We start from the raw sequence: 24,837 nt of genomic DNA, 5'->3' as shown, positions 1-24,837 counted from the left end.
ATTGCTCAAACTGTTCCAGCTTTGACCTTTGGAGCTCTTTCAGACTGGCTCCTCTAGGTATCCCTTTGACATATTCTCATCTTGTTTTTTGTGAGACAGCATCTTGTTCTGTTGCCCAAGCTGGAGCACAATGGTGTGATTATACCTCACTAGTCTTGAACTTCTGGGCTCAAGCAATCCTCCTGCCTCAGCTTCCTGAGTTGCTGGGACTATGTGTAGTACCAAGTCTGGCTAATTAAAAAAAAAAAAAAAAGTTCTAGAGATGGGGTCTTGCTGTGCTGCCCAGGCTGGTTTTGAACTCCTGGGCTCAAGTGATCCCTTCACTTAGGCCTCCCAAAGCCTTGGCATTACAGGCATGAGCCACTGTGCCTGGCCCCACTGTCGTTTTTTAAGCATTCCCTTACTTTCTGGCATTATAATATGCTCCAGGCTCATCCTATATATATTCACTGCTGCAGCCCTATAATTAGCCATTTCTCTGACAGCCCTGGTTTCTTTTTTTTTTTGGAAGAACGGTATTAGAAACCATGATCTATTTAAGCAGCATCCTTGACCAAAATTTAATAAAACAAAAAAACAAAAAGAAACCTCTATGATCTAGGGACTGGGTATTCTCATGTTCCTGGGCTATCACTGCTTCTGTCCCTCTCAGTGGACAGAACTAGGAAATGTATGTGTATATACACATTGTAAATTTATTTTTACTTGAGATGAAATAGAGTCATACAGCTTTTAAATATACTACTAAAGTTATTATTTCTTTCATCACATCCAATGCAAAAATTTAAAAATTCTGCTTTTAGATGACATGGATCTCATTCATGAAACATTTTCAATTGAAAGATTTATCTTAAGATGTGATCATAGCACACCTTAAAGGATATAGGAATCTGAAGGAGTACGGCTTCTTCATGGATTCTGAGTACAAAGACTTTTTCCAAGTTATGTTTTATCCCAAATTATGCAGTAACAGTGGTTTTCTAGCAGTATGTGTGTTTTGAATAAATTACATAAATATAAATAAAACTGGTTTTAAAAGTCTATATACTGATTTTTCATGTCAGATACATTTGTGAACTAGCCCATGATACTGTGCCCTCTAACAATTTTTAAAAAGGCATCTATTGATTATAATTTAGGAATTAAGTATGGCTCCGGCTTTTAAGAATCAAGTTGAAATTTCCAGGTCTACTATCAGTCTCTACAAAAACCTTCATATTAATCACAAAATAGTGCTTTGAAGCATTTTGAACTACCTGGGATGCTGGAAGAACTGGATCCTGATTTAATGCTGGAGCTGGATAAGGAGGTCCAATCACAGGTTGACTCTGTCCTCTTCAAGGCTTCTTGGTAGTTCATATAGAGCTGCTTCCCATACTAAAGCGAAGACAGGAAATGGTGACATCTAAACTTCACTGAGTATGATACAGAATGACAAGGTAAAATGGGGGACATACTGCTGTTTACTGATTGATGGTCTGTATTAAAATTAATACCTATGATACTTCAAAAATTCTTCTAATACCATAAATTATAATCTATTCTGATTTCTCCCTCATTTTTAGAGGGACAGCAAGAAGTCAACACTTGATTCTGTTCATTATAAACATTAATGTTTTTTCACCCCAAATTCTTGATCCAAGGGCAGCTTTTCAGCAGTCTTCAGGATACTGCTCCAAATGTGGTTGGTAAATGATCATTACTTAAAAGTAATTTAATTTTTCCAAAACTTACTTTGCTTAGGCTAAACTGCACTATTTAAGAATCATATAATGCATTCTCCAAACCCAAATTAAATCACTTTGATACTACACAAGCTTTTACCAGCAGTATTATTCCAAGTATACCAAATGTTAAAAGTTTATCCCTATAAATAAGGAAAAAAGACAACATTTAAAACTTGAAACTTAGGCCTGAAAAAACTAGGCGCTGGCAAATCCATGAACATTAAAGTCAGAATAACTGTCATGACAACGAAACTGTATCATCAAACACCTCATGATTCCATCATCAAATCAAAAGGAAACATGCCTTTGCAATGCGGATCCCATTGACCCACTGATGCAGTGTCCTCACATCATCACAACAAAGGTATTTGATATATTGAGATTTCTTCTGGATTTGTGGATGCTGCAAGAATGAAGACAAAATCCAACTAAGTCCCTTGGAGAACTAAAGAAAAACAAACTTTATCAAAGCTTCAACATATCCTGACAAGTTACAGGCCATTAGAGTAATGGCCAATACAGTTACGCTTCTCATATGGCCATAAGGCCAAATAAAATAGCCCATAAGAAATTTTACAAAGTAAACGAGAAAGAAACTTCTGCGAAATGTTAGGTCAAGATGTCCAAGTTAAAACAGATCTTCACATCTTGGGAAATTCTCAAACATTCCTTCTACATTTCAAAGAAACAAAGTTCATCAAGGTTAACCAAGTCCATAGAATTCTCCATCTATAAAATTATGAAAAGGAAGAGAATGTTTAATTTCACTTTCAACCCACTGAAATTATGAGTGCAGAAGACTCCAAATCAGACAGGGACTTTGACAAAGCTTCAGTGTCTAGAGGTGAGGTGAATTACTGGGCTGGGTACACCAAGCCTATGGCACAGCACCTGGGACAAGAGTCTACAGTCACACCTGTCACAGGTGAGTACAGCCCTGTAGGCCCCACTCTCTACCAAACTGCAGGGCTGCAGCACGTGCCTCCAGGGGACATGTAGATGTCAACAGCATAATCACATTTAGTTTTCACAACCCACTGTACTTTTCAGTTGAGGCTTGGATCAGAGGTGACTGACTTAACCTTGGCTACAAAATCCAGGTGTTAGGAATATGTTTAAGGAATTCTAACACCACTGAGGCTCAATCACCAGGTCCTTGGAAAGAAAAGCCCTAAATCACACTTGTTCTGAATGTAATGACTTAGGATTACCACATCTCTTTTCAACTGTTATGAAAACCAAAAAAACTAATGGCTATAATTTGCCTGGAAAAAAATTTAAATTCATGTTCACTTTTAACAAAGAAAAAGGCCAGGCACGGTGGCTCACACCTGTAATCCCAGCACTTTGGGAGGCCGAGGCGGGTGAATCACAGGGTCAGGAGTTTGAGACCAGCCTGACCAACATGGTGAAACCCTGTCTCTATTAAAAATACAAAAATTAGTCAGACGTGGTAGCGCATGCCTGTAATCCCAGCTACTCAGGAGGCTGAGGCAGGAGAATCGCTTGAACCCAGGAGGCAGAGATTGCAGTGAGCCAAGATTGTGCCACTGCACTCCAGCCTGGGTGACAGAGCGAGACTTCGTCTCCAAAAAAAAACAAAGAAAGAAAAAAAGCTTTAAAAGAATTTAGTTTTCCAAAATTGCCCGATTATATTCATTGGTTGCGATAATCTCAATATCAATAAGCTCAATAAAACAAGCAATTTAAAGACGTTTTCAATGCATCAAGAATAGATGGCCACCAATAGAAGTTATATGTATCTGCATTGTTAAAGATCAATCACTTTGGTCTACAATGAGGAAAAAAAAGTAAACCTATTAATTCTATTCTTTGTTTTTCAGAGCTCAGCTCCTGTAACATTTAATACCAAAACCAATTTTCTTGTTGAAGGTTATAGTCAGTTTAAAACAATACACCCTCAACAATAAGAGGTCAGCAAAATCATACCTAACAGTCTTCCCTCCTGATAATATAGGCCCTCTCTTGGAATACGCTCCTTGTCCATGGTAAATTACATTATAATAAACCATAATAGTGATCTTGAAAAAGTAAAGGAGGGCAGACAGAGAAGTATGTATTCTTCTATAAAAGGAGGAAGGAGGATTTTACCTCATTCATTCAACAGATACTTATTGAGAACTATTTGCCAGGTGCTTCAAGTAGGTTTAGTGATGAGCAAAACAGAAGCTGTAGTTTGTGCAGAAGATAAAATAGGCCAACTGGAAAGAGCTTTGTTAGTGTTGCCAGTGAGGGCTTAAGAGACTGTTCTGCTTCATGGAGGCACTGCCTGCAGGGCAAGGTTCAGAGATCTCTGCAAGCTGCTTTAGGTGGCTGGCAGCTGTATCACTACCCCCTCCCTTAATGGTGATTTGCAAACTTGACTGCATGGTTGTTCAACTGTAGCAGAAGCCTGAGTGTGCATGTGTGCTTCTATGCGTTCTGCACAAAAATAGGGTTTATTATTATTATTTTTTTAAATCAAAACAACATCTGGGAAAATCAAAGAGAAATTATCCTCCACCCTGTTCTCCTCATCTCTCTAACCTGGGAATACAGATAATAACCTGAAGAGTACTATGGTATAACTATGAGTCTTTTTAAGTCAAGTATCAGATTACTTGCTAGTTTAAAATTCCTTTTAGAACCTCAAAAAAAATTTTCATCCTCTCACATAATAAAGGCATTCATTACTTTCCTTATGGTCATCCAGGCTCTGTACAAGTACCTCTGCAGATTGTCTGTTCTGCTAATACATTATTTCATTAAAAGTGGCATTTATTGCACCCTTGCTATGTACTAGACACTATGTAAAATATTTCACATACTTAATATTTTTCACTAAATACTCACAAAACCCCTCTGAGTTACGTATTATCTCCATGTTGCAAGAAGAAAGCAAGGCACACAGTAAGGTTAAAACAGCACTCAAAATTGCTTCCGATTAAGTGAAAAGTAGTACTAGAATCTGAACGCATGCAATCTCATCCCAGAGTGCATGCTTTTAACTACTATTTCATACTACTGCCTTATTAAAATGTGCCTCCTTTGAATCTGCTACCTCTGCTCCTTTTTCCCCCACAATATTATGCTGTCATTTTAAAAATTACACCAGGGTTAAGAGGAAGTCTGGAGGAGACATTCATTGCTAAAAACCAGAAGTTCAGGCCAGGCGTGGTGGCTCAAGCCTGTGATCCCAGCACTTTGGGAGGCCGAGACGGGCGGATCACGAGGTCAGGAGATGGAGACCATCCTGGCTAACATGGTGAAACCCCGTCTCTAATAAAAAACACAAAAAACTAGCCGGGCGAGGTGGCGGGCACCTGTAGTCCCAGCTACTCAGGAGGCTGAGGCAGGAGAATGGCGTAAACCCGGGAGGCAGAGCTTGCAGTGAGCTGAGATCCGGCCACTGCACCCCAGCCTGGGCGACAGAGCTAGACTCCGTCTCAAAAAAAACAAAACAAAACAAAACAAAACAAAAAACACACCAGAAGTTCAACATTTAGATTCTTAAAAGAGTCCAGAGAACATATAATTAAATTGCTCCCAAAACAGATGAATACCTATTAAGAAAGAAAGGTCAACATTTCATTTTTTAAATGACACTGACGGGTTGGGTGCAGGCCCCTATGGCTGTCTCCTCCTCCCCACTTCTTTCCTGGCAGAGCCTTACCTCTCACCTATATCCCACAGGGTGTGAATTCTGACTGCTGTAAGCCAACCATAGTAGTTTTATTCCCTTGTCAGTGATTGGCTTGTCAGCAGAAAATGTACTCTGGGCCAGTAACTCTCAAAAGGGGTGGTTGAGTAACTTTTGTGAAATAGTTCCTTCCTCTTATAAAAGACAAATACAGGGAGCAATAATCCCTCTTCTGCTCGCTGGATTTTGCTGAGCCTACATGTGATGCATAGAACTGCAGCAGCCATCTTGTGACTGTGAGGTGAGTCAGCCCGAGAATAAGCTGGTATGTGGAAGTAGAACAAGAAAAGATGGAAAGCATTTGAGTTCTCACTGACAACGTTGAGCCACTGAAATAACCAACCAACTCTTACTGTTTTCATGTTATGAGATCCCCCAATAACTTTATTTTATGTGGATTATGTCTACTGATATTGAAGGAGTTAAAAATGTACCACCCTGGCATATTAAGTTAAAAGACACTTGAAAAACAGCAGGTACAGAAGATCACTCTGACCTTCGTGCTATTTCTTAAAAGCCTTAGAAGATGAAATTACCATGCGAAAGATGCCTTCCCAATACTAGAAAGCGACAATATCTTTCTCCTCAGGGATGAGAAGTTGAAACCAACAGAATTCTGTACAGACCTTGTTAAAATAACTTGTATCTTTAAGGCTTCACGTATAATTTAGTTGCTTCTTCACAAATTATTCTTTGTCCAATCCAGTATACAAGTAATTATGCTTTTCTTCTGTTGATCTCTTATGTCAACTTAATTCGTGTGCCCAGCCAGGACCCTAAGAGGATGGAAGTGAAGTTTTTCCACCCCAGCAATACTTACATTAGAAATTAAAACTAAGAAAAAATTAAACTACAAGAATACACAGCTGCCAGGCCAGGCACAGTGGCTCACGCCTGTAATCCCAGCACTTCAGCAGACTGAGGTAGGCGGATCACTTGAGGTCCGGAGTTCAAGACCAGCTTGACCAACATGGCAAAACCCCATCTCTCCTAAAAATACAAAAATTAACTGGGTGTAGTGGCATGTGGCTGTAGTCCCAGCTACTCGGGGAGCTGAGGCATGAGAATTGCTTGAACCCGGGAGGCACAGGTTGCAGTGAGCCGAGATCACGTCAGCCAGGGAGACAGAGTGAGACTGTCTCAAAAATAAATAAATAAAAAAGAATAGACAAACACACATTACACTAGCGTGAAGATACCATCACATGTCATATAACCTTTTAGAAAACTCTACTATACATGTGTAAGACAATGAAAGTTCAAGAGGCAAATAACATCTTAGCATTATTAAATAATTTTAACATCATGGTCTTAGGGACTGACTCTTAGGAGACTGTAGACATCATTTTGAAAACTCCTGAATTAAGCTACTTTGCACTGACTTTTAAAAAAGTATTTGCACCTAAAGGTACCTAAAATGATTCAGTGGTGTTCCCCAAAAACACAATTATTTAATAAAAGGTTGCCATTTTGGCCGGGAGCAGGGGCTCTGCCTGTAACCCTACGACTCTGGGAAGCCTAGGCAGGCGGATCACTTGAGGCCAGGAGTCTGTGATTAGCCTAGGCAACATGGCTAAACCCTGTCTCTACAAAAAAACACAAAAATTAGCCGGGTGTGGTGGCATGCGCCTGCAGTCCCAGCTACTTGGGAGACTGAGCTGGGAAGATCGCTGGAGCCTGAAAAGTCAAGGCTACAGTGAGCTGTGATTGTGCCACTCCACTCCAGCCTGGGTGACAGAGCAAGACTCTGCCTCAAAAAAAAAAAAAAAAAAAAAAGGTTGCCATTACAATGTACTGAACTTTATCAAAGCAATCAAAACTCCAAAATCCTAAAATCCTAAAACTCCTAAACTAATGGCCATCACCAAACTAAAGTGACAATTCTGAGAAAAGTGAAACTAAACACGACGATATCAACATGTAGACCTAAGTAGTTACCAAGGAATTACAAAGATGGAGCCAAAGAAAAAAAAAAATTATCTCCATAATTTTCTTGAATTTTTGTATGTCGTTTTTATCAGTGTTCTAATAGATCACTGTAAATTTGCTTAAAATGTCAGTTCTTCTCAAAAGTACAGATATAATCATTGTAAGAAGTACAAAAGCTTGAATAAAGAAGAAAAAAAAACTTCCTAAAAACAGCTCAGGTCGCAATACATGCATGGGCTATCATGACTATAGTTGAGGGAAAAAAAGAGACAAAAATTATTTCTGGACCAGTTGACAGCCAGTCTGATTTGAACTTGGACACAATGCCCTCTGATGGTTTGCTGAGTAAGTACAGGAAAAGAACTAAAGCACATTTATGACCTCTATTTGGCTCTGTTCTAAGTTTCCCTAAAATAAGCCTAGTGTTAAATGATAATCTCAAATTTATAATCAAACACATTTTATAGCTCACAACTCAAAACTTACAACCTAATATTCACTCCTTACCTAGAGATAACTGGTTCAGGGTCTGCTATGATATAGCACGTGCTTCTTTTCCTTACCACACTTCACCATTCCTTTTTAAACTTTGAGAATAAAGCAAAAACAGTATAATTGATGGTATCTCAACAATTCTAAAATGTCCAATAACCTGTTCTATGTCTAACATCAATTAAAATTCCTAAAAAGAGATATGTATTTACCTTCAGCACCAGACAATAGTCTGTAGGTGCTTTGTATTTGTTCCGATAGTCCTGGCCATAATAAACGTTGACATGATCCAGCTGGAGAAAGCACACCAGATCCCGAGAGACCTAAGATAAAAATACCAAAAAGATAAAATTAATAATGCACAAACAAGCAAATATACCTGGTTAACAGTTTCTAGGTGAGAATCAAAACTGCTTTTGCTAATACTAAATAGAAATTATTGCTATTTTACACAAGACAATGAGATGCTCCATTAATGTTTCTTCTTTAATCATCAATGTAACAAAAAAAGCAGCCCCTTTTACTTACTGTTTTGTCATTCACAATGAACACTAACTTGTTAAGGAGTGTTGGCATTTTAAAGATACTATTAATATAGTCTAGTACATTAAAAACAATATTGTATAATAGAGCTCTCTGGAAAGAACAAGAAAATATCATGTCGTTCGGTGCCTATAATGCATATGTCAAGTACAGTGATTTGCAACTGGTTGGGGGAGGTTTTCACCAGTTAAATAGGGGCAACAGTATATGTTCATAGGACTGTCGTGAAGACTAGATGAGATAATACTGTAAAAAAGTTTAAAACAGTCCTGATGCCAATAAACACCAAAGTGATAACTACAGCAGGGTGGCCCTTAGCAGAAGCATATTACCCAAACAAGATGAAAAAGTCTGTAATCCCAGAGAGCGGTGCTGTTCTTCCCAAACAAAAATAAACAAAACTACTCCAGAACTGAGTCCCCAAAAAACAACTAATAAAACTATGATTACAAATTTGGTAAAGAGAACTGAGATAGGCTCAACTAGTGACCAGAGAAGTAAGAACTTTCAGGTTTCTTCTTCTTTATAATAGATTAATAAAGCAATATTCTATGTCTTCCATGAATTCAAACAAATCATAGCCTGGGTTCACCTTGTCAGCATACTCAATACAAATTAAAAGCAATTAGCATAATGAGGAAGTTCAAATTCCAACAGAAGGGACACACCTTTGCTTTTCCTTTGGGGACATAGTAGATACCAGATGCTCGCAACAGAAAATAACGCTTTTTCCAGGACTTCTTGCCATCATCCTTCAACCAAAGGACTCCTTCAATTTCTGGTACAGTTACAGAACTTCCACAAAAACATTCCTAAAAGAACAAGATTATTTGGAAAGACTTATGATCGTTGGATTCTCAGAACAAAGTTGTGTTTACTCCTGTGAAATGCATGACAGTTATTAAACCAAAATGGTTTTATATTAAAACCAAGCTGCTAATTTAACCTCAATTAGAACTTTCCGGCCAGGTGCGGTGGCTCATGCCTGTAATCCCAGCACTTTGGGAAGCCGAAGCAGGTGGATCACTTGAAGTCAGGAGTTTGAGACCAGCCTGGCCAACATAGTGAAACCACATCTCTACTTAAATAAATAAATAAAAAAAAATAAGCCGGGAATGGTGGCGCGAGCCTGTAGTCCCAGTTACGTGGGCAGCTGAGGCACGAAAATTGCTTGAACCTGGGAGGCAGAAGTTGCAGTGAGCTGAGATCACATCACTGCACTCCAGCCTCGGCAACAGAGCAAGACTGTCTCAAAACAAAAACAAAAACAAAAACAAAACCACTTTCTATTCTAAAGACAACACGAGTTTGGAACTACTATGGCAATCCTAAAATGTTTACTAAATAAAAATGCCAGTCATAAATGTGATACTGAATTTTTACCTACAAACTTTTACCTAAAACACAGTAGTGTTTCGGAGAAAAACTAAGTTGACGCATTAACTGAGTTGCATATAACAGTAGCTAAATACCTTTGTAAACAGCATAGTTACACTAAATTTAATAAAACTGTCAGGGCAAACCAAGCATTAGACTTTATTTTTTCTCCACATTTAGATTAGCTGTCAAACTAAACAGGAATATATTTTAAAAGAATGCAACATGCTAAGTGTATGATTAAACTTTAAGAATTTAAAAACTATCCATTTATGTGACTAAGACAAAGAGGGCATTTGTTTAAAAAATACTTAATACTAGGATGAAAGAACTATAAACACTTAAAATGCTAAGTTCTAAACACTATGCTTTGATAAAAATCTAATATTAAAGAAATCAATCATGTATTTGTGAAAGAAAAGAGAAATCCTCAGAGAACACTAATATAGGACATTTGGGCCTAAATTAATTTCTCCTCAAAGTACAGAAAAATTAGGAATTATAAGGCAGATTTTTACTTAACTGTAGCTTGTATCACTATGAAAACTGAATGCCGATCTTCACTTCCTGATTGCCTTGCTGGTAAGTAAAGGTTTATTCAGGTTTTCAAGTATACTAACTTATTTGATTTTAGTTCTTTAAAATCAGCCAAAAATTCAATTACATTTTTCCAAGAAAAAATGACCATGATTTTTTAAATTATTTGAATTATTTAAGGATAAAGCTGGAAATATTTTGTGAACAGCTAATTATATTCAAATTTCTCTCTGAGTAAACAGATCAAAACAGCAAAACCACATCCTTCACTGACCAGCCATCTCTCCCACTTGGCAGCCCCTAAAAGCTCATTACTATTAGACCATTAGAATATGGCTTGGCAAAATAATAGTTTTTAAAAGGGTCTTCAGTGGCCTAACACGTTCAACACAGTTGAACTCTCTCCCTCATACTATCAAAGAATACACAGTCTTCTTTAGTTAAAATTGTAACTACAAATATAGAACCCTGACATACTTGACTTCAAAAAGGATTTTTATTTTATTTTATTTTATTTTTTATTTTAGACAGAGTCTCACTCTGTTGCCAGGCTGGAATGCAGTGGCGCGATCTCGGCTCACTGCAACCTCTGCGTCGTGGGTTCAAGCAATTCTCTGCCTCAGCCTCCTGAGTAGCTGGGATTACAGGCACCCACTACCATGCCCGGCTAATTTTTGTATTTTTTAGTAGACAGGGTTTCACCATCTTGACCAGGCTGGTCTTGAACTCCTGACCTTGTGATTCACCCGCCTCGGCCTCCTGAAGTGTTGGGATTACAGGTGTGAGCCACCACACCTGGCCTAATATTTTAATTTTTCAATGTACAAGAAAATGGGGGGTGTCATACCTCCAACAGGACTTCTTTGTTTCTATCTGCCATCTCAGCTGTTTCCTTTTTCCCCAAAAGATAATTCTGGAAAAACAAATACATGGAAGGGATAGGTGGGGGAGAAAAAAAGAAGATTAAAGCATAAATCCATTCTGTTATTCCCTTGGCACAGGTGTATGTTTTCTTCTAGAGAAATAGCAACTCTAATTTCTGTTGGTATAGAGTAGAATAAACTTTGAAAAGTTACCTGTATATGGGCATCATCACTAAAATGCTTAACACCAGTCTCCTCCTTGCCTGGCCACTTGTCATAAACTGTCCTCACCCAGACTGTGAGGTGATATTACATTCAACAGCTGGCAAATATGTTTTGGGATATCTAATGAAAGCTACAGTTAAAGGATCTGAAAGGTTTAGAAATATACTGATCTAGGTGCAGAAAATTTATGTTCTGGCTTTTTAAGAAGAAATCCCAAATTCTCTGGGACTCATTTATTAATAATCTCATTTACTTGACTCAACTAAAAATCTGAATTCTAGCTAGGCACGATGGTTCACACCTGTAATCCCAGCACTTTGGGAGGCCAAGGCAGGCAGATCACGAGGTCAGAAGTTCGAGACCAGCCTGACCAACATGGTGAAACTCCGTCTCTACTAAAAACACAAAATTAGCCAGATGTGGCGGCATGCACCTGTAGTCCCAGCTACTCAGGAGGCTGAGGCAGGAGAATCGCTTGGAGGAGGAGGTTGCAGTGAGCCAAGATCATACCACTGACTCCAGCCTGGGTAATAATGCGAGACTCCATCTCAAAAAAACAAACAAAAACAAAAAGCAAACAAACAAAAAAACTGAATTCTACTCATTAGTACACAGTCATCCCTTGTTGTCCATAGGAGATTGATTCTAGGATCTCCCCTGTATACCAAAATCTGCTGATGCTTAAGTCTCTTATAAAAATGGGGTCACATCTGCATATAACCTATGCAAATTCTCCCTTGTACTAGAAATAATCTCTAGATTACTTATAATAACTAATACAATGCCTACATATCACTTAATTTGCATGAATTCAATGCAGTATTCAACACGTGGCTTATTCAAGTTTTGTTTTTTGGAACCTGAATTATTTTTCTGAATATTTTAGATCTGCAGTTGGGTGAATCCACAGATGCAGAACCCATGGATATAGAGGGCTGACTGTAATTATTATTATTATTCTTATTTTTATTTTTTTTTTTTTTTTTGAGACGGAGTCTCAGTCTGTCACCCAGGCTGGAGTGCAGTGGCACTATCTCGGCTCACTGCAAGCTCCGCCTCCCAGCTTCAGGCCATTTTCCTGCCTCAGCCTCCCGAGTAGCTGGGACTACAGGCGCCCGCCACCATGCCCGGCTCATTTTTTGTATTTTTAGTAGAGACGGGGTTTCACCGTGTTAGCCAGGATGGTCTCGATCTCCTGACCTCGTGATCTGCCCACCTCGGCCTCCCAAAGTGCTGGGATTACAGGCGCAAGTCACTGCGCCCAGCCTGTAATTATTTTTCATAACTACCTACAAAAAGATCTGTTGATACCCCCAAATATGTATTTTTCACTAAAACATCCGGAAAAGACATGTCATGATTAAGCCACCTGAAGCATAACCTTTAACACTGCTGCTATTTTTCCTCATTACTACTTTTTACTGTGGAGTTGTTTTCCCTCACCTACTGAATTTTGTAAAATGTCTAGGTATTGGGAAGTATTAACTCAAACATTATTTTGGAATAAGGAAAGATGTCAAATAAATCTAAGTATGTTTATTAGAATGTAGAGCCATTTGTAATCAAGGTTACTAGGATGTTTAAAAAGAAGTGTCAACTGGATAAATGACTGGAGTAGAGAAGTACTTTTCTTTGATGAGATGACAAACTCACCAAATAAACAGCTGGGTTCAACACAGCTCTGGATTACAGAGCCAAAAGACCTGGTAACTCACTAGAGCTATACTTCTGCTTCCGAAAGGGCTCACCCCATCTGGTTCTGGAGGACTGGGAACCTCTTTGGGGCCTAACACGTAGGCACCAGCTGACTTTCCGCAGCAGCAGCAGCAGCAGCAGATGATGCTCCTATAGGATTTTGCAGGTATATCGCTCCAACCAGGTGTTTACCAGTCTTTTAACTCTATTAACTTAGCAGTAATCAAATAAAATAGGAGACATATTTACAAATCCTGACCTCTGTAAGTTGTTTCCTCTTACCTGTGGGTTTTTGAAAAGTGCGTATTTTTCTATACGCTCCATAAATATAAGCTTGTTTTGGCTATCTCTTGTCCAGTTAAGAAGATTTTCAACCAAGTTTTCATGGTCTTCAAAGATTCTCTCTGTCCCAAAATAAAATATCCATATTTTGTTAGTATTCATTAGAGTTGCATGAAAGACATGAAACTTTGCGAAGTAGTTAACCTCAGAACCAAGTAGTCTTAACTGACATTTTAGCAACTAAAAATTATCTGGTCTTCCCTAATTTTTCCAACAAAGAAATATGCCTTAATTATGTTAAGTGACATAACTAAGATCACACAGCTGATATATGGAAGAACTAGGACTAGAATCTAGGCTTTCTGACTTGCAGTACACCATTCTTCAGTCTTAAAACATTTTCCTATCCCACCCTTAAAAATAAAACATTAGTTACATCTTACAAGTTTCAATATCAAGTATTTCCAATTGTACTTAGTTCTTGGCATTTAAAACATTTCCAAGATGATTTCTTCTTTGATCCATGACTGTTGTTTAATCTTAAATGTAGGTGTATTTTCTAATTTCCAAATTAGAAATGAAAGAACATGTCCTGTATACTGAACATATGTTAAAGAACATGTTCTAGATATGGATTCTTTGAAATTTGTTAATGTGTTTTACGTTTCCCCTGAGTCAAATGCTGGTTTAAAGACTTCAGTACAAATTCAAGTTAACATAATAATCTTTAGTAAATGCATCAGTCTATCCAGTTCTTATCTGAAGAAAAAAACTATTTTGTTACCTTTTTAAAAACTTTGTTTTAGCCATTATAAAATCTGGAGTGAACTAGAAATGATCTTGTATCCAAAGAACTCTTAAAATACTTCAGAAAAAAATAATGTAAAGAAGCCAAATTATGAAAGGTAATTTTATCGAAAAAATATATAAAGATGCGGCCACGTGTGGTGGTTCAAGCCTGCAATCCCAGCACTTTGGGAGGCCAAGGTGGGCGGATCACAAGGTCTGGAGATCAAGACCATTCTGGCCAACAGGTGAAACCCCATCTCTACTAAAAATACAAAAAATTAGTCAGGTGTGGTGGCACACGCCTGTAGTCCCAGCTACTCGGGAGGCTGAGGCAGAATAATTGCTTATACCCGGGGGCAGCGGCTGCAGTGAGCTGAGATCGCATCATTACACTTCAGTCTGGGAGACAGAGTGAGACTCTGTCCCCAGAAAAATAAAAATAAAATAAAAACATATTATCTATAAAGGTAACTTGAAATGTTTTATCAACATGAAAACTGATGAAGTTACACAAAAATTAGAAAGCAATTAAAGCAATATTACTAACCCATTTGTAATTCAGAAACAGTTTCTACCAGTGACCAGTCTAAACTATAACCGCAGTGGGATTTGTCCATTAGGTTATCCAGTACTTGTCTTACTGTTTGCCTCTCATCCACCATCATTGTTTTAGAACTGTCATCAGACATGTGGACTCTAATCACCAGCTATAACAGGTAAAAAGAAAAGTAAATGAACACTAAAAAATGGCATTCTAGAAAAGGCACTCATCTGATATCAAATAAAATTTGGATTAATGTATTTGTATATAAATTAAAACACAAATAATGACTCATTATGCAAAAATATAGGCTAAAAATCAGACATCAAATACCCTGTTTAAGTAAATTTAAAGCATTTTAAAAATATTAACAACAGATAAGGTTATAATGTTATGATTACTCCTTTAGGAGAATTCAGAACCAGAAAATTACTCCTTTTATAATGCATTTTACCCATAAAAAATACTACATGTGAAAAATATATTACTAGGAAGAAATGCCTCTGTATCTCTCCCCATCTCAGAGGTACATTACATAAACAAGGCAATTCTTTACAAATCCGTAACACATAAAAAATCCCAAACCAGGAAGAGGCCCACATATCACCTTTTTCACTTGTGCTTCTTTAATTTTCTCTAGGGCAACTCTGATCTTCTCAGCTTTCAATTTTGCTGCCTGCTCTTCCTGTGAACACAAAGCATTTCAGATAAACAATGCTAAGATGATGAAATATTTGAGAAATATTTTTTATCCTTAAGGATGTTCTTAGCAATGAATTTCATTAAGAATATAACTTCACACAGAGCACATTTTAAAAATAACTGTTCACAAAGAGCAGACATATTGTAAAGAAACATTTTATAGATGCAGACTTGAAGATGTCTTACAATAGGCATTTCTACATCCAATATTCTAGAGGAAAAAAAGAACTCTGTGATGTGGTAAATTACCAAATTTGATTTTGTCAATGTGAAGCAGATGAATTTCAGGTTCTGGGATAGGAGAAAAATGAACACGTAGTGGCCATCTTTGGGTCTGACAATTTGTTTTACCTGCACAATCCCTCAACTCTGAATTTACACTTCCTCCAAAGTAACGGCAAGCTCTTGCATACTAATGTCCTGTTCTGTTACAGTGAAAGTGTCACTGTCACAAAAATATCTTCAGCAAAAAAAAATCTGCCTATTTACAACCATATAAAAACCCTTTAAAAAATAAAAAATGTAGGTACAATCTCATTAATACACCAATACAATATAAGAAGCTGTCTTACTGCATAAGTTTCACTCTGCTTTGGAAAGTCATACAATGTAATCAATGTCTTATGTCAGTAAATTCAAAATTTGTTTCTATTAATTCACTGACCATATTTTTAAATGCTAAATATGATTTTCCAAATAACTTAAAATTTCTAGTAACTTCTACCTCAGAAAGATTAAAAAGAATAATAAAAATTATAACTACTAAAAATATACTTAAACCATTTGTATATTTTTTTCTGAATTAGCACATAGTACTCTAATACTGGTACTTAACTTGTAATTTCCAGCAATAGACCATAATGTGCTGTGGCATTAATCTCCAATTAAAAAAAACTCGCATAAGTAAACTTTTGTTTATAAAGGATTATTTTCTATTCCTAGGCTTTTGATTACTCTGGAAAATATCTAAGAAAAATAAAAACTTCTTGGTTGGGCGCATTGGCTCATGTCTATAATCCCGGCACTTTGGGAGGCTGCAGCGGGAGGATCACTTGAGGTCAGGAGTTGGGAGACCAGCCCGGCCAACTTGGTGAAACCCCGTCTCTAATTAAAATACAAAAACTAGCTGCGCTTGGTGGCGTGTGCCTGTAATCCCAGCTACTTGGGAGGCTGAGGCAGGAGAATACTCGAGCCCGGGAGACAGAGGCTGCAGTGAGCTGAGACTGTGCCACTGCACTCCAGCCTGGGCAACGGAGCGAGACTCCATCTCAAAAAAAAAAAAAAAAAAAAGACAGAAAAATGGAAACTTCCACCTTAAATATTCCTTTATTTAAGTCTAAGAAGAAAAAACCTAATCATATCAGCCAAACTTTATCCTCTTTGCATTGTGGTGAAAACCACAATCCATATGTTATTCATTAAAAAGCTAAAGCTTCCATCGCAAAAAACAAAAAGAGAAACTCAATTCAGTTCACAGATTTATCTGTCTGCCTAAATCCTGTTGGCTTTCTTATTTATGAATTGCTTTTCTTTCTATTTTATACTCTAGGCTGTCTCCCATCATTTCAAGCTTAGTATTTACTATTTTGTGGAACAGAGAGGAAAACAGTGGTTAGGGAAGGCAGTGGGCTTGGTTGCCAGAAATCTGATCCCTTCCAATGAAAGGAGCCAATTAATTAACATAATAACCAGGGTCTGGAAATACTATCTGTAAACTCAATTAGGCAGAAAACAAAGAACTTTATTTTTTAAATGGAGAGGGCTAAGACAAGACTCAATTCTTATATTATTATACATTCCTCTGACTAAAAGATTAAATCATCCTATTTTAAAAAAATCTTTTATGCAAATAAACAAATAGCAGAATTATAAAACATGTTGATTACATTTTCAGACACAAATTTTTCTCTTTTTAAAACAAGCTATGAAATGAGAAAACTAAATCACTGTCATTAAAACTCTCAGTTTTTAGAATTATGAGTCTTAGAGAAACAAATTGTTAGGTAAATTACCAAACCTTATATGCATTTTTGATGAACAGAGCACTACTTTATAAAGGAATCTGCAATACTTCTTCCATTTTCCAGCAGTTTTTTGAAATTAGTTACTTGACACATTTAGGGGAAGAGAAAGAAGGCGGCAGAAGTTTCATGAATATTTTCTCAATGGGATAATGATCTTATTACATTCTTCATGGCTCATTTGCCGCATCCTTATATTGGCATGAATTGCAAAGAAAGTTTACTGAGGTATATTTGCAAGTTTCACTTCATACCCCTGAAAAGTAAATTTAAAGTCTGAAGAGGAAAAACTGATATGTGGAATCAGTATTTTGTATATTTGGAATACAAACATGAACAACTTCTTCTTTTTTTTTTTCTTTTTTTTTTGAGATGATGGAGTTCTCGCTGTGTTGCCCAGGCTGGAGTGCAGTGGGACGACCTTGGCTCACTGCAACCTCCACCTCTTGGGTTTGAGAGAGTCTCCTGCCTCAGCCTCCCGAGTAGCTAGGATTACAGGTGCCCGCCACAATGCCCGGCTAATTTTGTATTTTTAGTACAGACAGGGTTTTGCCATGTTGGTGAAACTGGTTTCAAACTCCTGACCATAGGTGATCTACCTGCCTCGACCTCTAAAAGTGTTGGGATTACAGGCGTGAGCCATCGCGCCCAGCCAAGCATGAACTTCTAAAAGGTCAAATTCTTTATGGTATTATATAATCTATAAATTTAACATTTTAAAAGTTTAGAAGATGCCCTCAAAGCTGAACATATTTCTGAGAAAAAAAGGAATATTCAAGAGATTAAGACAAGGCATAAACTGGGAGAAAAAATATTTGCAAAAGACATTATCTGATAAAGAACTGTTATATAAAAAAAAGAGAGAGCTCTTAAAATTCTTTATAGGCAAAAGACCTGAAAAGATACCTCACTAAAGTGACAGCTAGTAAATAACATATAAAAAGATGCTCAACATTATTTGTCATTAGGGAATTACAAGTAAAATGAGATACCCCTACACACCTATCAGAATGGCCAAAATCCAAAACACTGACAACACTAAATACTGGCAAGGATGTGGAACAATAGGAACTCTCATTCATTGCTAATGAGAATGTAAAATGGTACAGCCACTTTGGAAGACACTTTTGGCAGTTTTTTACAAAACTAAATGTACTCTTACCATACAATTCAATTCAGCAATTGTGCTCCTTGGTATTTACCCAAATGAGTTGAAAACTGATGCCTACAAAGACATGCACATAGATGTTTATAGCAACCTTATTCATGAGTGCCAAAACTTGGAAGCAACAAAGACGTCACCCAGTAAGTAACAGATAAACTATGGTGCATCCTGACAATGGAATATTATTCAGCACTAAAATGAAATGAGCTCTCAAGCCATGAAAGAGATGAAGGAACATTAAGTGTGTAATACTAAGTGAAAGAAGCCAATCTCAGAAAGCTATTTAGTGTACAAATCTAACTACATGACACCGGAAAAGCCAAAACCATAAAGACAATAAAAAGATCAGTGGTTGCCAGGGATTAAGGAGGAAGGAGGAATGAAAAGCCAGAGCACAGAGGATTTAACGGCTGTGAAATTATTCTGTATGATAATACAATGGTGGATACATGTTATCATATCTATTTGCCAATATGCATAGAATGTACAACACCGGCCAGGCATGGTGGCTCATGCCTGTAATCCCAGCACTTTGAGAGGCCGAGCGGGTGGATAAGGAGTTGAAGACCAGCCTGGCCAACGTGGTGAAACCCTGTCTCTACTAAAAATACCAAAATTAGCCGGGTGCAGTGGTGGGCACTTGCAAACATAGCTACTCAGGAGGCTGAGAAAGGAGAATTGCTTGAAACTGGAAGACGGAGGTTACGGTAAACAGATCACACCACTGCACTCCAGCCTGGGCAACACAGCAAGACTCCATCCCCCCCCCCCCCCCGCCAAAAAAAAAGTGACACAACGGACATAGGGATTAAACAAAGAAGAGACCTGTGTAATCAACTAACATACATTAAACCAATTAGATTTCCTAACCATCAATAAGAATTTTTATAAAGCAGCTAGATGGAGGCTATTTTAACAAATCCAAATCTAGCCGCTCTTCCATTTGCTCAAAATGCTACTCTTTATGCTTACCTAGATTGGTCCAGGTTAAAACTGTATGAAATTAAGAGCTGGTTTAATTTCAACACAGGCATATTTTAGTTTATACTTCTCTAGTTTTATTCAAGGATAATCCTTGCTAGCAGCCTTCTGAAGAAACAGAACTGATCATGATACCTCTTTTAGAGTCTGAATATCATCCCTGGAACAAAACTGGAAATGAAAATGTTTATGTCAAATTGCAAGACTCCTAATATTTTTATGCTTCCTGTGGGTAACAAGCTCTTTCTCAGAGAGCTCTATTTGTGTCTACTATATTTAAGCAAACACCATATCTTTTAACTGGGGAAAACAGAAATTGTCTTAAGCTCATGGGGTGTTGTATAATACAGGAAAAATAAATAAATGTTTGCTGATATCTTTAGATGACATACTTAGAAGACCTCCAATAGTTTATTTATAAAGCCAACGCAAATCTACATTCAATGTTTATAGCACAAGTTTAATACAAAAGACAAAGCTTTATTCATCTCATGTTCTGCTGCCAAAGTCAGGTGTTAAGTCTTCTGCCCCATATCCTTTGACTATCCCTTTCTTCACAACTATGCTAAACATAAGTAAAAAACACCTCGCACATGTAAAAACTTAAATTTCTCTCCCGTACCTTCTCTTAAAAGAGCAAGAGACAATCTACTTTCTACTGAAAAACTCCTCTATGGCTATCAATAACCACCAAATACCAAGCCTCCTCAAATTTACATAAAGGACAAAAACTATGTGAATATCCTATGATTAAATGAAAGCCAACAGTGTTACAACTTTCTCTATGCTGTAAAAATTAGAGTACTTACAGAAAGTGCTACTGTTGCTAACTTGTTCCTTCAACTGAGAAGCTTAAGCTTTGTAGGTTCAGAACAAACCCAGTTGAAATTAAGGGGCTAAACAGGGGTTAATAATTCCTTCAGGATCTAATTTCATAGATTGCAATACAAAGTTATGTAAATTCAAAGAGAACTTGGAGTGATATAAACAGTTTAAGGGTCATTAAATAGTTTATTATATAACACTGCTTAGAATCAAAATAATTAACAGTAACAACTATAGCTGATCGAACAACGTGAGTCTGAGCTACTACTGTCCTCATATGCAAATGTTTTTCTGTAAATATATGTGACCCTCCATACTGGAGGGTTCTGCATTCCCAACCAAACTCAGATAAAAAATTCAGTATTCTCAGGATGCAAAATTCCCTATACAGACCAGGCATGGTGGCTCATACCTGTAATCCCGGCACTTTGTGAGGCTGAGGCGGGCAGATCACCTGAGGTCAGGAGTTCAGGACCAGCCTAGCCATCACAGTGAAACCCCGTCTCTATCAAAAAACAAAAATACAAAAATTAGCTGGGCGTGGTGGCGCATGCCTATAAATCCCAGCTACTCAGGAGGCTGAGGCAGGAGAATTGCTTGAACCTGGGAGGTAGAGGTTGCAGTGAGCCAAGATGGCACCACTGCACTCCAGCCTGGGCAACAGAGCAAGACTCTGTCTCAAAATAATAATAAAAATTTTTAAAATTCGCTATATAGAGGACAACTTTTCACGTCCAAGGTCTCAGGACCAACTTCAGGACTTGTGTATGTATGTGCAGGTTTTGGTATCAATGTAGGTCCTGGAAGCAATTCCCTTTGTATACCAAGGAATGACTGTGGTTTATTTTTAAACTTTTTGTTTTTTTGGCAGGGGGATAGGGTCTCACTCTGTCGCCCAGGCTAGAGCACAGCAGTGTGATCATGGCTCACTGCAGCCTTGACCTCCCAGGCTCAGGTGATTCTCCCACCTCAGCCTCCTGAGTAGCTGGGGCTACAGGCATGCACCACCATGCCAGGCTAATTTTTGTATTTTTTTTGTAGAGATGGGGTTTCGCTATGTTCAGCAGGCTGGTCTTGAACTCCTGGGCTTGAACTCCACCTGCCTTAGCCTCCCAAAGTGCTGGGATAACAGGCATGAGCCACTGACCATGTTTATCCAAAACTTGCAAAAAATAACACTGCCTATGGTAGGAACTTTGTTTTGTTCACTGCTGTATCTCCAGGGTCATAAACATTGTCTGGCACATAATAGATACTCCGTAAATATTTGTTGAATGGATAAATGAAGTTATTTATTCTTTTCAATAGTTTCCAGCTACAGTTAGAGAAAAATAAGGCCTCGGTGTGGCTTGAGTAATCTGGCTTCTCCTGCCTACCTCTCCAAACCCAAATCAAGACACTTGCACTTTCACTCAACTAGGGTGACTCTGGCAAAATGGTCTTTTTTCAACTGCTCAAACATGCCAAGCTCTTTCCCTTGACCTATGTACATGGAACACTCCCTTAAGCCCCAGGCTGGCTTCTTTGCATCCTCCAGGCTTTAGCTTAAATGTTACCCTCCTAGAACCCTCTGATCTCATCATCTAAATAAAATGTACCCCTAATCTTTTCCCCAGTATGTTCTACTCGTTTCCTTCATAGCACTTAACATGATTTAGAACTTCTTTACATGCTTGCTTGTCACCATTTATCATCTATCTTCATAAACAGACTGTGAGCTCTTGAGGGTGAGGAATAGGTATACTTTATGTAATGTTCTATCCCAGTACCCAGCAGGTCATGGCTCAATAAGTATTGTTGAATTGGCAATGAAAATGGTAAAATGGTCAACTTAATCTGAGAGCCGTGTATAAAATGGATTGGAAGGGGGACAGGTAATAATAAAGAGCTAAGAGTGAGCCTGTAGTAGAGTGGTGGTAATGGGAATGCAACAAATGCGTGAGCTCAGTAAATCCTGCAGATTAAGACAAGCTTCATTAGAAATTGGAGACATTAAATGAGAAGAAAGGTAGCAAAGATGATCAGAGGGTTCAAACCTGGTAATTAGGAGAATGTCAGCATCCTAAACAGAAACAGAAGAGATGATGACTGATATAAATTATGGAGCCCAGGGATAATGGAGGTAAGCTAAACACCTGTGGGATTTAAGGTGCTTGTAAGATGTTGGTGGTCTTCCAGGAAATGCCTAACAGCTGTTTGGAAACGTGCTCTTGGGAGACAGATCCATCTAGAATAGAGATCCTAGTTGAAGATACATGTGTGGAGTCTAGGGAAAGAGAGTAAATAGAGAACGAAGAGGGGACAGCTGAGGAAAAGGGAAAAAGAGCTATGACCAGCTTAGACTTCTACACTTCCCTGATCTTTAAATTTCTACCAGCACGCATAGATCTGCTTTAAAAACAGAAACTCAGGGTAGAGAGAGGGTCCCACTGCTGACTTTGTTAAAGGGTCTTTTCTTTGAGCTGCTTCTTGGGGAGATTTTCATTTTGGTTTACCATCTTCTTTTATAAATGTACAAGGTTAGAAAGAAATTAAAGCAAACAAACCTCAGATACAGTAACAACAACTTAGGGACATTACCCATAACTATGTATATTTTTCAGAAATAAGTCTGATATTCTTGAATATAACATTATTTAAATAAGCCAATGAAATAAAAGCATGACTTAAAAAGAGGTAGAAAGCAATTCAGTTTCCCTACTGTATTATTCCCTAGTTAATGATGACAATGGCTAAAATATTTTAAATGGATATAAAATACCAGCCCAGTGAAAATCTCGCTGAACTGATTCAAAACATTCCAAGGGCAGAGAACCGGGCAATTAAAATTGCAGCTTCCTCTTCCAATTTGACTAAGTTAATATTAACTAAGATTCTGTTTACATGAGTAAATGTTTTAATTAAACAAGGAGGTGATAATATAAATAAAAACTAGGAAGCAAAGGTTGCTAAAGAAACCCAGAGTATGGACAACCATTAGTAGTAAAAGCAATGCTTTTTAGACTTTAAAATGCAATAGTGTCAAACTAGAAAAAGTGCAACACACTTGGGAAAATTAGGCATTTACAAAAGTTTAAAAACTAGTGAAAATTACTGAATATATTTTATACTCTCAATATTGCCTGACAGTCATTAAGATCAGTAAATAATTACCATCTGTAAAAGAAAAAGTATCTCTATTAATGACAAAGATGCTAGAATAATAATATAAGAGCATGATCAAAAACAGAAATCATATTCTACCTACAAGGCAGTAAACAGTTACATGCATGTGGAAAGAAGTATCACCTTGGTCAGCAAGTGAGAAGGTTTTCCTGCAATGTTTCTCAGAAGAAGGGAGGTTTCCCTGTCCAGATAGGAGTGCTTGTTCAGAAAAGAGAAAAACAAAAACAAAAAAAGGCAATAACAGAAGTCAGTGGAGGTTTTATGTGTTTAAAACATAAAGCAGACAAAGCAAGAATGATTCTCTATAATTAATCTCATATCTTTTCCCTAAGTTGAGTGAAATATGTCCACAAAGAAAATGTAAAAAAAGAAAAAGAAAAGGAGCAGGGAAGTAAAGACATCACCGTGCCCATAGGCATGTCCCAGCTGACTCCTGCTGATCCCTCCCTCTTTGGGAAATGGGTAGTACATGCAAAGACTGCAGAGCCAGTCTGCCTTCTAGGCCAATGCTCAAGAACGCTGTGCAAGGCACACAAATAAATGCATGTCAGAGACCAATGACTAAACTTCCTTTCTCTTGTTAAAGCCTATCAAGACCTATATGGCTTTAAATAGCATATTTTGATTAGAATAAGATGACATCATTTTTAAAAGCTTCTTCAAGTATTTCTGGTCAATTCAATGATAGCTGCACCAAGAGGAAAAATATTCATCAATATTTTGCCTAATGGATACACCTGTTTTCAGTAAAACTTTATTAGCCCACTCATTATTATCAGAATAAAAATAGGAGTACACTGCACAGTAAAGAATTTGCAGAGCAAATGAATGACATGAACAAAATATTCAGAAGCGTCACACACTTAAATTAATTCAAGTAATTGTTTTCGTGAAAATAATTTGTAAATGGTATGGAACCTATCATTCTCCCCTTAGTAACTTCTCAGTAACATGTTGTAAGATAATACAATTGTATTTTATTTATCCTTAAATTGCAGTTGTTTTGATATATACAGGTAATTTGGACTGGCCTCTCATGAAAAAATTCCAAATTAGTATTTAACAGTACATAGTTACTAATCACCATTTAAAAAAACGTACAATACAGCTGAGTAAAAGTATAGAAAATATTCTGTTATATTTTATAAACGTAAATATAGGTCAAGTTATTCTTGGAAATTCTTTGGAAAGAAACTAATGCAAATACTAGAGCAGCACCCCCTGTAAGAAAGTACATAGTCCCTAAAACTTTGGGAGGCCGAGGCAGGCAGATCTCCT

At 37.5% G+C, this 24,837-nt stretch overlaps 1 protein-coding gene across 13 annotated transcripts in view; it reads right to left on the bottom strand.

The window, feature by feature from the left end:
* Window positions 1–24,837, bottom strand: part of RAPH1 (Ras association (RalGDS/AF-6) and pleckstrin homology domains 1) — a 106,660-nt gene that overhangs the window by 13,369 nt on the left and 68,454 nt on the right. For 9 of the 13 annotated variants that reach the window (XM_050750792.1, XM_050750803.1, XM_050750802.1 and 6 more), the window contains 9 exons: window positions 23,683–23,757; window positions 15,308–15,385; window positions 14,707–14,866; window positions 13,371–13,492; window positions 11,153–11,218; window positions 9,060–9,203; window positions 8,061–8,171; window positions 2,032–2,130; window positions 1,257–1,377 (listed from right to left, as the gene is read on the bottom strand). In XM_050750792.1, coding sequence (XP_050606749.1) covers window positions 1,257–1,377; window positions 2,032–2,130; window positions 8,061–8,171; window positions 9,060–9,203; window positions 11,153–11,218; window positions 13,371–13,492; window positions 14,707–14,866; window positions 15,308–15,385; window positions 23,683–23,757 — 976 coding nt within the window. The remainder of the gene's footprint in view (window positions 1–1,256; window positions 1,378–2,031; window positions 2,131–8,060; window positions 8,172–9,059; window positions 9,204–11,152; window positions 11,219–13,370; window positions 13,493–14,706; window positions 14,867–15,307; window positions 15,386–23,682; window positions 23,758–24,837) is intronic. The other 4 variants (XM_050750799.1, XM_050750795.1, XM_050750796.1 and 1 more) reach the window with 1 other exon arrangement.

This window comes from Macaca thibetana, chromosome 12 (genome assembly GCF_024542745.1).
Source record: "Macaca thibetana thibetana isolate TM-01 chromosome 12, ASM2454274v1, whole genome shotgun sequence".
Lineage (NCBI taxonomy): Eukaryota > Metazoa > Chordata > Mammalia > Primates > Cercopithecidae > Macaca > Macaca thibetana.
This window is presented reverse-complemented; position numbering and strand designations above follow the sequence as displayed.